Here is an 18,860-nt window from a genome sequence, read left to right on the forward strand (position 1 = left end):
CGTGATGGTAAGAATCTCAGTGTGTGTGTGTCTGAATGAATGTAGATGAGACAGAAAAAGCTGCATTATGCATAGCGCTTCACCATAGGCAATATCCTTGCTTCTCCGCCATACATATTCATACTCCATTTTCATATCCACTGCAAAAACAGGAAAAAAGTGCAAATGTATTTGATTGCACAGCAAAGAAATATTTGAGTTAAAAGAAAAAGTGAAGGTTAAAAAAACAGTAAAAAAAAGAACAAATATTTAAAAAAAAAAGATTGGGTTGTTCAGCCGACAGGAAAAATGTTTTTGAGGGTTTCACCTTAAATCACTTTGACCTTTTTTATTGTAATCAACGCATTCAGGCTTGAAGTAGGAAATCAAAATACAGTTCATGATCGGATGAGTGCTGCTCCTTTGCTCCTTCTTTCTCTGCTGGGGAAAGTGAGCCTGGGGCTATAAGAAAGGACTCTGATAACCATCTGAGGTTAGTGTTGCCCAAATAAAGAGGAAAAAAAAAGGTTATTGTGCTCCATGTTTTTGCATGAGATGTTTACAGTTGATTATGATGACATTGTTTCTTTAGTTCATCTATACATTTTTCTTTTTATAATCATGCTTCATGATAATGCCTACTACATTTTGAAAATAATGCTTATGATTGCTGTCTCATTTGCACACCTCAACTCTCAAATAACCTAAAGAGGTCAAGGCTCCATGAAAGACAAACATAAGAACTCCACTATTGTCTTACAACAAATTTCAGTTCTCCATGTCTATGTCACATCACACATGACCAACAGCTGTAGCATGGGAACTCTTTATGCCAAGTGACAAAATGTGGAAAGTTTTCAGGCAGATGCTTCCCTTTTTTTTAATGATTCTTTCACACTTTCATCCTTCGTTATTTCATTTTGATGTTTATGAAACTCTAAACCACTACTGTGTTAAGACACATGGTCGGCATCGTCATGATGCTCTTTTCCGCTGGAGGCCGTAATCTGTGCAGTGTAGACTGGGGCTTGCTTCCGTGTGGTTGTACACATGTGTCTTTGCGTGAATGAGTGCGTGAACTCAGTGACCTGAATTCATAACGCAGGACAAAGCAATTAGCCATGGCATCATAATCTGCTGCTTTTTTAGAGGTTTTCCGTCAGACTTTGAGTTGTTGCATCCAAGCTGTTGTGAATTAGCTTGAGGCCATTTTTGATAATATCACATGATGGTTTAAGGTTTGTTTATTTTTCCACAGATTATCCAGTTTTAGAGCATATTGGGAATACGCAGTGGATCCGACCCCTACAAGGGATTGATGACAAATCTGAGGAGTAGGGAGACGATTAACGAGCTAGGAGAAAAGCATATTTCTGCTACACAAAATGCAATGCACTTTCCTCTTATCTTTGAATCACTGGAAAGTTTTACCTCTTCCATCCTTTAGAAATTATTCAAGCGGTTCACGAGTGGTAGTAAGTAGACATTGTTTCATTTGAAGGGGGGTAAAAGCCAAAAGTTTGGGAAATAAAGGCAGTGCTTCCCTACCGGGAATACCTTTACCCTAGCGGGTACTCCTGCTTTTACCAAGGACCTGTAACAATTGTGAAGTAGCTCAGAGAAACACACAAAAAAAAATAGAAAATATGATTTGATAAAAGACACAAATGTATCCATATCTGATCAGATGCTGATCTTCAACATGTAGGTCAACCTACAATAAGCTGACTGCATGCCTTAAGTCAACATCAAAATCTAAATAGATGGTTGACAGTGAGCGGTAACCTACGGTTCTGAGAAGTTAAGCCAATGCGGAAGTGCTTAAACTTGCATTCTTTCTAATGGCTATCAGGGGGCGACTTCTCTGATTGCAAAAAGAAGTCCGATTGTGTTGAAGTTTATGAGAAAATGACTCTACTTCTCACTTGATTTTTTACCTTAGTAAACATTGTAAACATACATTTATGGTCTCAATCACTAGCTTCAAGTCTTATTCAATACAGCATTATGCTCATTTAGTAAATTATGGTCCCATTTAGACTAAAATAGATGATAAAGCAGGGTATGGTTTAGGAGTTGGCTACCTTGACAGGTCGCTGCCACATCGTTGTCCGGTCTTGGAGTTATCCATGCTTTCGTGTTTGAACTTTAACTGTTTCACAATGTGTTTCAGGTCATATAAGTTAATTGTAGCATTTAAACATTGTACTTTTACTTAATGCCACCTTCTCGTTTCACCGCTTAAAATTCCCAAAATACAAGATGTCGACAGCCAAAAAACAAAAAACGTTATACTCAAGGTTTGCAAAGACACAAGGATCATGTACAGCCACTGATCTACCACAACCACCTATTTCTCTGAGGTGAAATTGTTATCAATCAATTCCATGAAGACGATCCCATCTATTAAATGTGTATAATGAAGGGATACTTGAGCCCATTTAATCAAGCTTTTGAGAGTGCATAAAAGGTTGAGATTCATTAGTCTGAAGGATAGCATTATTTTGTGATGCAAAAGAATGATAGTATTCTGAACACAAATTCTTACAAAGTGATATTGTTTCTTTCATGAGGGCTTTTGCAGCTAGAGTAAATTGTTTTTGTCTTGAAAATATTCTGCTTCTAAAAATAGCATTTGTCATCAGAGAGATGCAGATCACTGTCACTGGTATCATCTGATAATAGCTTCCTCCTTATGTGCTTGCTATGGAAACACTTCCATGCGTTCCTCACCCAGCAGTACATTGCGGTGCTCTCCGTGGTGCTGAAAGTGCAGATTAGTCAGCCTAGCAGCCTTTGAGAGTGATTGACATAGATTCGAACGATGGGATGGATTGAACTTGACCTGAATTCAGATTTTTGAACACAAAGGATCTGCTCCAGTTTTAGCTCTCTATCTCCTCGGCATCTCTGCTGTGCCTCGAGCAGCGATCACATCTTTTTCCTGAACACCTCAGCCTCTGCTGGTGGCTGAGTTTGACATCAAGAACTGAGGCAGTCATTTAACATTAACCTCTCTATCCCTTTGACCTTACCACACACAGACTCACACACACATGCACACATGCTCACTCACTCGGCTGCATCCAAACACCTTTGCACTTGAGCACCTTTCCCCCAGACCAGCCACCCATGTCCTGTCTACAATATTGCACTCCTGCCTGACTCCCTGATCTCTCCTTCCGTTGTACACCCACATATACATGAGAATCAGGGAAGTCGGACACCGGCCTCCCACGGCAGTGCGATTACAGAGTGGATAGACTGTGTGTGTGTTAAATACGAAAAGAGATTATGTGGGTTTAACTCTCTGCGTCTGGCATACAAATTCCAATCACATAACATTGCCTGTCTGTAGTGTGGAAGGAAAAGACAAGAGAAAGTGTCTTGGAGGGTAAGGGTGAGAGACTGACGGCAGATGGGAAACACAAAGAAACAGACAAGTAACCCAGAAAGATAAGATGTCAGACAACAGACAATGGAGGAGAGAGTGGAAATTGCCAAATGTCAGTTTCAATTTAATCCCTAATCCGTGTTTTTTACCTTTTTAACCTTTTTCTCATGTGAATCATCACCTTTAATGTCATGTTATTAATGTCATTATGTCATTGCATGTTAGTATTCATACGGAACATAACAGATATGAAAATGGTCTTTTGTATCAACCATTCATCCACGTTCTTGCCATTTATTAAGAGCTTAAAAAGATCGCTTGTGGGCTTTCTGTTTCTCATTTCATTACTAATGATATCCATTGATGTAGAGGATCTGTAGAAATCAGAGCCTAAATGACATCTGATAGTGTCTTTATATCTCCATTGATGTGTCTTAGCCAACACCCCATTTTGTCCCAGCACAGAGTGAATTAAAGAGATAGGGCTAATCCAGGCATTGTTGACACAATCCAGGAAAAGGGATTAATTAAGTATTATGGTCTGAGAAGAAACTTCTCTGGCTCTGGACACAGCGTCTTCCCCTGGCCTCTAGCCAAGCTGAGCTCAGCACTTCTTTACACTCCTTTACACCCCCAGCCCCCCGGTCACAGCAAACACACACACACACACACACACACACACACACACACACACACACACACACACACACACACACACACACACACACACACACACACACAAAAACACACAAATCTTAAAAGATCCCTTGCTACTTCACTCTAAACTGGAAGAGGGCGTTTGAGAGAGAGGATATATGGTGGTCTAGCTCCCCTAGGACAACTTATCTGGCTGTAGCTCTTCATCTGTACCACAATACCATTGTTTTACAGCAAACATCTGTGTTACCCAGCTCCTCAGGCTTATACAGCTACAGATAGAGAACTACCTACAGTGGATATGACTGACTTGAGAAGGCCTAAGAAATGCAGCAGTTTGCTAACACGCTAATCCTGAATGACAAAGGGTATTAACATAAAGGATGAAAGTGGTGGTGGAGTTAAGTTACAGTATGTGACTCATTTTTCGCTTTTATTGAGAGGCAGATTCATAAAGGACTTGGTACATATATTAGATTAGAGATATTAGGATAATGCATATGGGATTAGATGGATGGCTGCAGTTTGGCACGCAGGGAGAAAGTTGTTTGGGTTGAGGTGACCTGAATGCCTGTAGATCCAGCTTGTATACTTTATGTGGGTGTCAGATCAAGTAGTATCTTCATTAACATTTCAAAGTAAGACCTGCTCACTTTAACATATTTGTATTATAGTGAACCTGAACAATTATAAACATGTTGTGTGGTGATTGGATCCTTCAAATTGGTGTGGAGAGTCCGGTCAGAACTCTGGTTTTGCTTTCAGAGAACGGTTTTAATAACCAGGTGTTATTGCAATGAAGGCTTTCTTTATTTCATGCTGTAAAGTGCATACTGCTTGTAATAATGGAACTTGTGTTTTGTGAAAGCAACCATAAACAGAATACAAAAATATGTTAAAACTTTTTGGCAACCAGTTAGTTGGCAAATCTGCAAGAAAAAAAACACTGATATCCTGATCCATTAACTTATAACTTATCTTACAACTTATTTTCTCAGCAGTCAGTTCAACATCATTTTAGTCAAGAATAGAGGCAGAAACACTCAACATTGTTCAGCAATACTTTTCCCAAGCACTTCTTTCAGTAAATATTTGCTGCATTGGTGGCAGGTAGTGTTAATGTTCTTACATTATTTTTGGATTGGAAAATAGTTAAGCATTAGAGTATTATTGTATTTCATTATCAGTTTTAAATGCACCTGCTCCTCTCTTCATATCCGTCTAATATGTGAATGTTGCCTGTATGTCTGACACTTACCTACTAAATACTTGTCTCTCTTTTTCTTATCTGAACAGTCAACAGTGAGGATGTTGTCTCTACGCGGCTGTACTTTGTGAACGCCTCCCTGCAGCGGGTGACCTTCTCCAGCTCGGTGGGGGTGTCCCTGCCCTGCCCTGCGGGCGGCGCCCCCCATGCCGTCCTGCGCTGGTACCTGGCCGCCGGAGACGACATTTACGACGTGCCCCATATCCGCCACGTGCATGCCAACGGTACCCTCCAGCTCTACCCATTCTCCCCCTCCGCCTATAACAGCATTATCCACGACAACGAGTACTTCTGCACTGCTGAGAACCAAGCAGGCAAGATTCGTAGCCCCAGCATCCACATCAAAGCAGGTGAGGGTTGGACACACTACATGCAAACTAAGCCAATGATTAAAGGGATTTTTTCCGGGGAACTTTACTCATTTTTCTTACCACTGTAGCACATCAACACTCTCCTATGCTTTTGTTTAGCTCTTGGCATTTTTTTGGAATGGGGACATTACCCTCACTTAGCTCAATTGTTGTTTGTCTCTTGACAGCACCCAGAGACATGAACTGTGAACTAAAGAGTTAAAGAAGTAAAAGAACATTGCCTTTTTTAGCTTGTCCCAATCTCCTACATATATTTGAAAGTCAACAAAAAGTGAACCCCGGATACTCTGGGGTTCCCAGTTGGCACCAACAGGGCCCCCCAACAACCTTTATACTACTGATAGAATTCTTCATATACAATGTATATGAATGTGTGTGTTCCAGCAGTGCTTTTTCTGGATTCCAAACTTTTTGCTCCAATTATAACTCATTCTTTGAAACTCCACATCTTAAATTTGTAACACAGATTTTCTGTAAAATATTTTCAGTCTCTAGCTCAATCTGAAATTGATCATCATGTGTAAAATTGATGGAATTTCCCTTCGTGAGTGCTACCTAAAAACAAAATCTCTTTCTAGCCATTCCCAAATATATCACTTTGCTACATCTGTATATAAATGTTTCTCTTCCTAGCCGGGTGCAGTTGACTTTTGCACACATTGAAATCATCACAACAGCATCACATTGCTACGGCCCTTCATCTGCAAATATGGTCAACCAAACGGCCATATTGGCATCCTAAACCAACAACTTCTCTCAGCAGGGGGGAATAGTCTCAAAGTGTAGCATCTTGACCCTGTTTATAAAAAATCCTCTAGAAGACAGACACGCAGCCACATAGACAGTTGGTTTGGTGACCCATCGGCACTCCCTGCCAAGGTCAAAGCTGGAGAGAGGCGCTGAACACAATGAGGGAAGGTGTTACTGCTCTTTCTCAGACACACACATAAACATCATAAACACATGCACGTGACCCAATGTGATACAAACCAGATAGACGTACGCATGCATAGATGTTCACATGCATACACACATGCATGCACCCACTCAGACACACACACCCACACTTACATGCACAACAGCCTGTGTGTAGCTCATGCCAGCAAGCCTCCTGTCTCCCAGTCTCTCCATCTGTCCATGGACTGGAAAGTCCCCTAACCACACGCACACGCACACGCACACACGCACACACGCACACACACACACACACACACACACACACACACACACACACACACACACACACACAAGAGCCATTTTTGTCAAGCTGGCTCTTGGTGTTTAGTTGCCAGCTCTTTGTCAGGGTGTTTGGCAGGAAATATTTTGGAGAGTCAGCTACAGACATGGAAAGATGTGAACATAATCATATAAAAGTGGATTTTTAGGTCATGGTAATAGCCAGGCAGACATTTTGATTGTGTTGATCAATCCTGCATGAGGAGACAGTCAGCAGTTCCTTATTCCATGGATACGAACAAAATTGTTTGGCCAGATTGTCTCCCTCACCAAGACCACAACACACACACACACACACACACACACCCATAACCACCCATATGGCCGGTCTGGTCCCTAGAGGAGGACAGTCCCTACAGCGTGAGAGTGACCTTGTAGCCAGCCTCAGTGTTGGGATGACCTTCCCACCCAAATAATTACAACAATTAATCAATTAAATGCTGAGGCAACCACAACTCCGCAGCTCCATAACCAGGGCTTATGTGCATGTGTGTGTGTGTACCTCATTACCTCCAGAGTCCTACACAACACACGCACGTGCTCACTGGCGCGCTCACACATACACAACCCTGCAGTTGCCATGGGCGACAGAGGCGGGAGCGCCAGGGTGTGGCATGCCCTGTCTCAGGTGGCGCAGGAGAATGATGGCAGCTGACAGCCCGCAGTGTGACACCCCCCCAAAAATCTGCCGCACCCCCACTCCCCCTCTCTATCCGTCTCGTCCTCCCACCCTGCCTCTCTCTCTCTCTTCTCTTCACGTCTTCACTTCTCTCTCTATCCCTCCCCCTCTTTCTCACCCTCTTCCATGCATGCTGATTGTGGGCCAATAATAGTACTAGTACCTGACTGGATAGATCTACATTTATGAAAATTACTATGTTGGTTGTCTGTTTTCCTGTACTGAATGTTTTTATTTGGCTTTCGAGTTTTAAGTATATTTTTCTCAAGCTTCTTTGACAACGTCTTTCTAAATTCCAATCTGCAAACATTTATTTTTTGGTTAAAAAATTAAATGACAATGAGGTTTGAGATACAGCTAAAAGGTTATTGAATAATAAATAGTTTTGGGACAAAAAAATATTGACAGAAAGAATCACCCTAAAGTATGTATTGCACTCCAAGCATGGTCTTTATCCTGGATTGGTTCATTCTCAGACCAAACACGTTTTTGCAGGTTTTAGCTCATTATCTACAAATGATTACTTACTTACTGCTGATTATTTTCAAAAGTATGTTGTAGAATTTACTTTTTTTTTTAAAGATAGATATATTTTTATACTAAGCAATTTTGCCGTAATTTAACAGATGCCAGTTTAGAAATGGGAGGGAGAGAGAGAGTGGTATGACATGCAACAAAGGTCACAAGGCTGGAATCAAAACTGGGACATTACAGTTATACTTTATGGCATACATGGTAAGGACCCAGCTAACAAGATATCTTTTAGTACTCTTCTGTTAGCCATTGGATCCCATTCATTTCTGTGTAGTATAAAAATCAACAAGCAAACTTTTAAAACTTGCTTAAGTTGCATAATTTATCACATAACTCTTCTTTTTTTTTTCTACAACTACTGTACGATAGTAATGCAGCTTGGTATGCAGTTTGATTCCTCATAACAATTAGATTGAATCCAGTGGATGCTTGGAAGGAAGGAAAATGACATTCAAATATGAATTCAAATATTTTGCAAAATATTGTATATGCCCTATGATTTAAGTGTTATGGGCTACATGCACAATCACTGGTGAAGTCTTTGAAAAATATTTTTTATCAAGAAACAAAAAGATGAATTGATATTGTGATATTGCTGATTGATTGCTGATTGATTTGCTCATGAACAGTTTTCTTTGATGGATTATTTTATTTTCTATTTATTATTATAGTATAGTTCTTTCACTTTCTCTCCAAACTGGTTGCCTTAGATTTACAGTGTGAATTTGAAAAGTGTAATTCCATTAGTGTACAATGATGTTATGTTTTGAAAGAACAATAGTTGTTTTGTTTGTTGCACGGTAGTTGTTTAATTTCTAAAACATAATTTATTATTTATTTATTAGTTAGATCCACAAAAACATACAACACATACATACATACAACATGAACATAATGTTTTATTATATAAAGTAATAAATATCTGTAATGATAAACAGAATCATTTCTGATAAATGTATCTGTTGTTAATTGTAACGAGTACAGTAACAGTAATTGTACTCGACCGTGGAGACTGGGTCTTCTACCAAAGTTAACGCATCATCTTCACCTATTCTTCCCTTCAGAAGGATGAAGGGTTTATATTCCAAAAAGATCTGCCTGTTGTCAAACTGAGTATTATCAAAGAAAAAAGGCAGAGAAAATCAATTTCACATCGACAAAAACCCCCCGGTATTAAGCCATTTTTGTGAATTGTATCCTTACTCCTAAAGCAGAGCTTTGTGAGTGTGTGTAACTTCTAGCCGTTTGGAAGCATTTATAGCCTCAAGAATAAGGCCTCACTCTATTTCAAGGATCTCTCTTGTCCTCTTGCATCTAAGCACATCTTCCCAATACATTTCTTTACTTTCTCTTTTTCAGGACACACAAATCATTTTCACTTTAGGTAACAAGCTAAGTCACCCAATGACAAATGTGTGTTTACTTTAAAAATAAAAGCACAGCTTTTGCACATAAAGATCATCATTATAGTCTTTAATGCTAGAAAAACATTCCGCTTGAGTCTGAGGGTTTCATCGTTTGGTGCACCCTAGTCCTCTTGACACAACCTTGGAAAATGAAATGAGGACACCTGTTCAATGATCTCACCTCAGCTCCCCTTTGTTCCCGACTAAAACACACAAAGCTATGTAGACCTGGGCCAAGACAACATATGTTTAGATCCCTTTCCTCCACCTGACCTCCTCATCTTTTCTCTGGCTGACATTTTCTTAATAATATAATAATTAGGGTCCCTCAACCTGATACACAAGGACTGCTTTTCTTATCCTCTCCATTCGATAATGAAACCTGCGTCCATTCATTTCTCTTGTATCTCATTATTTTTCCCTTTTTCCTTCTCTGTTTTTGCTGCTCGCTTTATGAATAAGTAAATGCAGTATTTGGTTTCCCTGTTGTTAATTATTGAAGCGACAGTGATACAAGACTTGCCTCCCAGTGCGCCCAGTGCACCAGACCCATGTTTTAGCTCGTTTCTAGGCAACCAGGCTGCATATAGTCAGGCATCAGTAACATCCTAATGATTCTGCTGCGCATGCGATGAGGGGGAGTGCAATTTACACACAAATCAGTTGAGCTACCATTTGCATCCTGTCACAAGGCTCAAGAGAATGAATATGTTCTGTTTTTTTTTCCTGTGTCTTTCATATCTTGGAAGAGTAACGTGTGTTACATGACAATGCTATCACAACAGTTGCCTCTTACTGGAGCTGGTTACATAGTTACAAGGGCATGTTGCCATACAGGGCTTATTCAAATGATTTTAATGGGCAGGGGACTGGTTGAACATTTTCTTAAAGGTTAGCAGGTGTGGGACAAGCTGGGGTCAAAGCACAAGAAATACAAACCTAAGGCAACCATGACTGAGTTTGAACTCCCACTGAATTGATATGTGATGACTGTTATCATTGTACCAAACATTTACAACCTGTCAAGTGGGGTTTAAACACTCTATGAGAGGCACAGTAGGCATTCGGGATTGTCCCAGCTATTGACAAGAGGCAGCAGGGTCAATCAGAGAGTAAATAAATGATTGAAAGAATTGGCTCGGCCACAATAGCCGAGGCTACTCAGTCGATCCTGGCTATTGATCTGTAGGTGGATGGCATCAAGGAGAAGCAGGAGCTGTTTGACTGAAGAAATGAAATGAAGACTTGATTGGAATTATTTGTCCTTTAGCTTTGAGTTGTTTACAAATGAGGCTTCAGCTCACATTAGTGTCCTGTGGCTATATTGAGAGGTGAAATGCTCTCAAGAGGATTCCTTATTGCAACCATTAATTTAGCTGAGGTACAAGTAGCATGAGTAACAACACAATTGATTTTCTAACCCCTAAATCCAGTGTTATAGACCTCATTTATGTTTGGCATGGTCACATATTGTACACTATATGATGCAAGGTTAAATTTCAACAATGTTGGAAGAATAGTCCCCGCTCTACTCCAGTCTAAGCTCACCACAAGACAGGAAATAAGAAAGAAAGGGTCCAAAGTTCTGCTAATTATGAAAAAGTAGAACAATGTAAAAGCAATGGACAGAATCAAAGAGAGACTTTGGAGATTAAACCTCGGACTTTAAGGTGAAAGACTCCCCACCATTTGGGCAAGGACATTGGCTTCGGTTCCACTGGGTTCCAGTGACAGTGGCGGCTGGCATAAAGCATTATTAATGACCAAGGAAACTGGCCTTCAGGCTAGGCGTTAATTATATCACTGGAGAGCTGGGGGAGAGAGCAAAAACACGGCAGGGCGGGGGCCACTCCCTGTGTTGTGTGTGCATGTGTGTTTTACATTGTTAAGCCATTACTGTCCTCATTTCTAAGGGAAGCCTGAATAGTGGTGATAGATTGTGTTGGATTGTGATGCCAGATACACTCTCAGCCTTTCTGAGACCCCATCTCATTTCTGTTTTTTATCTTACTCATGTCAAAGTCTCATTTTAGTACAGTATATGTCAAAGTTATTGGAGAAAAATGTGGTAATGCCCCTTTATACCAGTGAGATCAAGGTAAAGGTTAAGCCGTGCTCCGTTCAGAAAGTACAGGCCAGTGTTTATTCAGTCAAGCTGGCATGCCCTTGAAATACCTGTCTGTCCTCCTCACCAAAATAATCCATTCATTTAATTTCACTTTAGTTCATTTTTTTAATGAAAATGTATGCTCTGATTCAGCATTTCACATTTCTCACTAATCTAAATGTGACAGAGTTAACTGGAGAGATAATTTGGTTAGCTACAGGCTACTGTTTTCATCATTAAGCCCATCTTAATCACCACCATTCTTTCTGTACACTGGTGCAGATTCACAGCCTAGTGCTCTGCGTGTCATGTGCAGGGGGAGTGTTTTTGATGCCTGGCGCCTGCATGTGACAGGTCCATCGGCCGTGAGCAGCCCTGCACTCCTCTCCGTCGCAAAGCATCTGTGGCGTTGCTCTTTAAAAGGCCAAGGGCCACTCACTGTGTATCCCCTTTAACGCAGCTCTGTGTCAACCCTCCTTACAATCATAGTGTGACATCAAATCTGGGGCTAAAGAGAGAAATGATGGCCTAATGGGGTTCAACAGGACACCAGACAAGTTTATTTACAAGACCTGCTCCGGCTTTTACTCTTGGTTAAGCCAAACATTAGCATGTTAACTAAAATGATGACTGAATTGTAACTTCTATACACTGCTCAAACAACAGAAAATGAATCGGAAATGTAATAATTGATTATATAATTTATTCAGCAAAAATATTTGCTTGTTCCAGCTTCATAAATGTAACATTTTGTTTAATATCATGTCATCTTTGGGTTTTTGACTGTTGTTCAGACAAAACAAGCAAGTTACCTTGGGCGAGCGAGAAAAGTTTTTGCTTTCATTCATTGGGCTGAAGTACAATGTCACATGATAACATCATAACCATCATAACCAACCATTTTGGTCTGGCCTCAAAATATATAGAAGAAATGTTGACCCCCTATGAGCCAGCTCGCAGCCTTAGATTCTCAGGTGGGGCCCTTCTGGCTGATCCGAAGTCGAAGCTAAAAACTAAAGGTGACCGTGCTTTTGCCATCACGAGCCCTCGGCTTTGTACACCTGCCTGAGGAGATGAGGTTTGCAGAATCAGTTCAAAAGCACTTCTTATTCTTTATTTTTACAAACTGGCTTTAATCTGATGTCGTCGCTTTACTATGTTATTATATTATTGATATTAATATTATATTTTACTAAATTATTTTCTTTATTTTTTGTTTTTATTTTGTCTGTTTTTATCGTATAATTCTTTTTATGTTTCATCTATTGTACTGTTTTATCAGGGTTTAAACTTTACCTTTAGCTTTCTGTTGTTTTATTGCTTGCTTTTGCTGCTTTGTCTGTCAAAGCACTTTGTAAACTGTGTTAAAGGTGCTATATAAATAAATAATTATTATTATCATCATTTGTGTTTTGACCGAACAAGCAATTCAACATAGCATATCTTGGGCTTTTGGAAAATGAGATGGACATTTTTAACTATTGTGTGGGATTCTCTTACAAAGTTACTTGCACCTGTCTAAAATATCCACCATCACCATCAAACAACATCCTTCCATCAACTAACTTCAGCTCTTTTATCCACACCTCAGTGTTCAGGGAGCCCTACACAGTCCGTGTGGCCGACCAGCGCTCCATGCGGGGTAATGTTGCCGTGTTCAAGTGCCTCATCCCCTCAGCCGTGCAGGAGTATGTCAGCGTGGTGTCCTGGGAGAAAGACACAGTCTCCATCGTCCCAGGTAAGAAATTCAGCAAACGAGAGTCATTAAAGGTTTGCATAAAAACACAAGGGGGAACACACACTCTTTGTGTTACTGTCATCTCTAACTGAAATGCAATGCAACTGCAAACTCCATTCGTACGGCCATGTGAGTTATATTTGGTCGAGTGTGTGCTCGCTGTGTTTGATCAGGTGGTGGATAATAATGGAAAGCAAATTATCTAATGTCATCCCAATAGTTCAATGAATTCAAGAACATTTGCCCTTAGAGAAATGAGAATTATCTCCCGCTATTTTTAGACTGAATAAATCCCAAACCAAAAATACTGAATTCTGTCAGTATTTTTATAGTGGGATTTTCTATCAAGAAGATTTTTTTCCTCATTTGCCATGTTTGTGATTGTTACCAGCTCTTATTCGATACTAATCAATGAAATTGTGTCACTGGCATCTTATATTTTGTCAGTGAGAGAAAAAGGTCCAATCATTCAAAAAGAAGTCTGATGAAATGGTCTTTGCTTGGCACATCTCTGGCTCCTCACTCACTAACTGACACCGCTGTGGTTAATAGCTGTTTTACAGGGATACATCAGGCATTAGTAGACATGTGATTGTGTGTGTGCGTATGTGTGTGTGTGTGAGAGAGAAAGACAGAGGGGTGTGTGTGGGCTGGGGGGGATCTAATTTGATGAGTGATAGATCTGTTTAGCTGCTCATCACAGTCACCCAAAAGAGAGCAGCCACACCTCCTGGGCTCTGCTGTGTCTGGAGCTGTTCTCTCGGCTTCGTCTGATCTTCTGTTCATATCATTCCATGTGTAAGTGAGGAATAATAATATCAGTTTGAAACTGAGCCTCCTACATGCTGCTGTGTATTGTGTCTACGTGTGCTGTGTGTGTGTGTGTGTGTGTGTGTGTGTGTGCTGTGTGTGTGTGTGTGTGTGTGTGTGTGTGTGTGTGTGTGTGTGTGTGTGTGTGTGTGTGTGTGTGTGTGTGTGTGTGTGCGTGCAAGCTTGTGCAGTGCAGTGTTAACATTTGCTCCATGGAGCAATGGCAAATTGCAGGGTGTCAGATGAGACTGTTTAGGTCAGATGATACGTATTGCTCCCTCTGCCCCTTATCTTGGTCTCTGATAGCGAGCACTCCTTTCATCTCTCTAAATAGTGTGTGAATAGAGGTGTGTGTGTGTGTGTGTGTTTGTGCGCCTTTTTGTATGGCTCTGTCCTTCACACGGGAGCATTCATTGATCCACCACAGCTGTAGTGTGTGTGTGTGTGTGTGTGTGTTACTGTGTGTTAGTGTGTATGTGTGTACGTGTATGTGTTAGTGTGTGTGGCCTGAGGGGGGTTTCCAGTCTGGATCGATTGAGCTTGCTGTTGGATTCCCCTCTCTTGTCACAAATCCCTCAGTGTGAGTGTGGTGAGATCAGGCCAGTCTGTTTGAAGGTAAAACATGCACATATGAACAAGCAAGAGCATGTGTGTGAACATGTACTCAGGCACGCACACACACACACACACACACACACACATACACACACACACAGACATATTCACATGAACAGCTTTCAGTGACTAAGCGGATCAGAATGTCATCCATATGTTTAAATATTAAAAGCTTTTGTATAATTTGACCTATGATTAGGATAATTTAATGTAAAAATAATTGTATGCTTTATACGTTTTGATCATGTAAAATTATGATGTCTATTTATATACAGCTTACAATACAGTGTAAGGCTTTCTTGTTCCGCTTTGTCAGTGTGTGGATTTTGAGAGATTTTTGTTTTCCATCTTTCTTTCTCTCTTTTATCTCTTCAGAGCTGATGAATAGGTCTTATTAGTAACACAGTGCTCCTCTTCTTCTTTCCATCTATCTTTGGCTCTAAGCCTCCTCTCATCCCTCCCTGGTACAGACTGGTGGCCTGTGTCAGCATCATGGTCACTCACACATGTGTGCTTACCCCCCTCATCCATCCATCCATCCATCCATCCATCCATCCATCCATCAGCTCCTGCTGGCATGTACAGCCTTCTGTCTTTCGATAGCACTCGAGATGCTCTAGTGGTTTGCCATTTATAAGGGACAGTGTATGCCAAGGTATTGGCTTGACAGGATGACACATGTCACACAGACGGCTGTGTTGGTCAATAAAGCTGAGTTTGAATGGGCTTTGATGAAGAGGCAGGAGGGTGTTTGCTGACAGCTGGCCTCACTGTGAGACGACCCTGCCTGGGTGTCGTGTCACTATTTGACAGCCAAATCTGTTTTCGTTGAGGCCCGTTCACGGAGCAATGTGGGGGGGAGAAGACAGATAGACAGGCAGACAGTCAAACAGAGGAGGGCTTTGTGTGTTGACTGGCTATCCTGGTTTTTACTCCCCTGTCATACCTCCCCTTCTCCTGCTATCTCTATCTCGCCATGTCTATCCCTCTAATTGATGGTTTGCTGGTGTTGCTGTTGGTTAGAAAATTAACATTTGTTTGCTTGTCAGTTGGGGAACTGAAAGAGGATGCTCTGTTGATGGATGTGCATGAAGGAACTTCATCTGTGTGTGTGTGTGTGTGTGTTTGCATGTGTGTGTGTGTGTCACTTTGTTAGTATCCATCTCCTCCTCCAGTTGGAGCTTAAAACAGTGTGAGTTTTATCTGGTCACCATGGTAACGGGTGCGAACCGGCGGGCGGAATGAGGAAGGTGTGAGGATGCATCGCTGGCTGAGTTTTATTAGTGCATCACAATGGCTCTGCCCTTGCACACACACACACACACACACACACACACACACACACACACACACACACACACTCTCTCACACAGATGACATAGCTGCATACTTATGTACACTTCAGTGACAGGCAGCGTACATGTCATCACTGTCAGGAGAATTAATCTTTTATCTCCAAATGTGGAGATTTTAACACTTTTCTCTCGGTCTATCTGTCTTTCTGGTTTGTGGGAGACACTGTGTGCCTGTGGAGTACACATTAGAGCGAGGCCAATTAATTAGTTGGGCCAGTGTACTGTATCTACAAATATCCTCTTTTTGCATCTATATAGATATATGTGTATATGTTAGCCAATGAAAAGCAGGAAATGACATTACCATCTTGCCAAGGGTATGTCTAAAGGCATTTATCAAGAGTGACACCGTTACATAGTTTCAAAACAAACATAAACACGACTATCAGCTCGTACTATCAGCTTTATTTCTTAAATATCAGTAATGGTATCAACTTAAAAAATCGAGTGTCGGTTGCACCATATGTAGTTCAGCCTCTCGGGAGTTAAGGAAAATGTGACTTATGACTATCACTGTGAAAAAAGTTCAGCTTTATATATGTTTTATATTATCTTATGTTGACTTTAATGAAGAAATTGGACCAATACTGTAGAATTTTACACACTGTGACGTTGATGGACACATCTTTTATTTTTTTTATTTTGTATTCATAGTAGGCATCAATTAGACATTTACAGATGTCTTTCTTACAATGTGCAGATTTTCAGATGATTGATGCACACATGTTTATGTGAATCACGTCACATACATTACGTACATCACATACCCTAGTTTGCTTCATTAAATGTTGAAGAAAACATTGACAGTGTGAGTCATATCTCAGTAATAAATCTGTGTTAAATTTCATCCAATTGGTTACTTTAAAAAAAAATGCTGTTTCTATTTTTTTTTTCTATGTTAAGAAGATTTATACAGAATATAACAATAATGTGAATAATAACTTGTTCAAAAGCTCCTGTGGATGAGATTGTATAGTAGACACTTCTTCTTGATTATATGGGGAGGCTTCAGAATGACAAAATACCACTTGAGAACCATAACAAGTGAAATAGATAGAATTATTGATTTATCTGCTTATTGAATCATTGATTGGTTGATATAGTGAGAGAGAGACAGAGGGAGGGAGAGTGTTGATGTGTGACGTCTGAGTTTCTGCATTCATTAATAGAGGTTGTTTAATTCTCTATCACACACACTGCCTCTCTCTCTCCGTGAAGTGTAGCGTCACCACAGCTGCTGCAGCTTCTGTCCCAGTCTCCATTTTGTGGCCACTCTGCAGAGTCCCGATACTCTCTTTACCCCTCTGCCAATCCACTCGTCTCTTAACTTTTTCTCTCTCTCTCTCTCTCTCTCTCTCTCTCTCTCTCTCTCTCTCTCTCTCTCTCTCTCTCTCTCTCTCTCTCTCTCTCTCTCTCTGTCTCTCTCACGCTTCCTTTTTAGAGACACTTATTAGGGGATGAAGTGACAAAGCATCGTTTTTTCCTTCCACTCCATCAAACCTGAAAGTGAACAACAGATAGGCACAAAAAATGCCTGAATAGGCAGAAAAAGAAAGACAAAGTGGCACAAAAGCATGACATGCTAAATTATGCAGATGGAAAAGTGGGCATAGGATGGAGGGATGATGGAATGAGGCGGGTAGGTATGAGGACGTATGAGAGGATAGGCAGATGGACAAAGAGAGAGGTGTGTGTGCTCGGGTTTCTTGTTGTCCCCAGCACTCCAGGGAGGAAGAGGAGGCCAGGGGCTCTAAAGCTGCTGTGTCCTGCCATTAAAGATGCATCTGACAAGTGCTTAATGCCCACCCACCTACCCTCTCTCCTCCATCTCTTACTCCATCAGACTCTTTTTTTCTTATCCCTGTTCTGACCATTAACTATTACACACATCGTGCACATCTATGTGTGTTTGTCTTTGCGATGGTAGCAGGTTGTGCCTAGTGTGAGTGGTGGGAGGAAGAGGGCAGGGGGTAGCTTTGGAGGGGAAATAGGTGGTGTTTACTTATTGATGTGTGTTTATGGGCTGTGGGGTGTAGGTGTGTGTGCGTGTGTGTGTGTTTACGTGTATTTTTGTGTGTTTGTGCGTGTGTGAACCTGGCAGCTATTTGTGTTAGGTTGGGTTATTTATTCAGCACTCGTGTTTGGATGTTTTACAGAGAGAACAGGTGCAGAGCGACTCTGAGCGCGCTCTGTTTGAGTGGACTCTGTGTGTGTGTGTGTGTGTGTGTGTGTGTGTGTGTGTGTGTGTGTGTGCGCGTGTTTGGGTTAGTGAGACAGACAGACAGAGTATAAGAAGACACAGGGGCATTCACTGCTGTCCAGGCACTGATAGGGCCACAGTGTGTATCTGAGTTGTTGACATGATTTGAGCGTTGAAAGGAAATGCTGATTTGTAGCTTTTGAGATACACTGAGAAATAAATGTGAAGGTTATTTGTGGAATGATAGAAGGACAGACAGAGAGACGCTGTATATGCACGGGAACATGGATGTTCTGTGTAGAGATTGAAATGGCGGAAGAGATGGAGGGAGATTGAAGGAGGGAGGGAGGTAGGAAGTGAGAGAGGGCTGTGCACGAGAAGAATTTCAATGCCACTCCAATCATGCAGGCAGTCTCGTTAGCCCAGGAAAAATTTGCATAGCGCTTCGGCGAATTCATTTGGCCTTACTCAGAGAAGATGGCTCCCTTTCCTCTCTGCTAGTCATTCATTTT

At 41.0% G+C, this 18,860-nt stretch overlaps 1 protein-coding gene across 1 annotated transcript in view; it reads left to right on the forward strand.

The window, feature by feature from the left end:
• Window positions 1-18,860, forward strand: part of dscaml1 (Down syndrome cell adhesion molecule like 1) — a 100,662-nt gene that overhangs the window by 8,824 nt on the left and 72,978 nt on the right. Inside the window, exons 3-4 of the mRNA XM_068711150.1 lie at window positions 5,327-5,647; window positions 13,222-13,368. Of these exons, the coding sequence (XP_068567251.1) occupies window positions 5,327-5,647; window positions 13,222-13,368 (468 nt within the window). The remainder of the gene's footprint in view (window positions 1-5,326; window positions 5,648-13,221; window positions 13,369-18,860) is intronic.

This window comes from Cebidichthys violaceus, unplaced genomic scaffold (genome assembly GCF_023349555.1).
Source record: "Cebidichthys violaceus isolate CVI_PGR_0920_01 unplaced genomic scaffold, fCebVio1.0.p SCAF_1, whole genome shotgun sequence".
NCBI classification, from domain to species: domain Eukaryota; kingdom Metazoa; phylum Chordata; class Actinopteri; order Perciformes; family Stichaeidae; genus Cebidichthys; species Cebidichthys violaceus.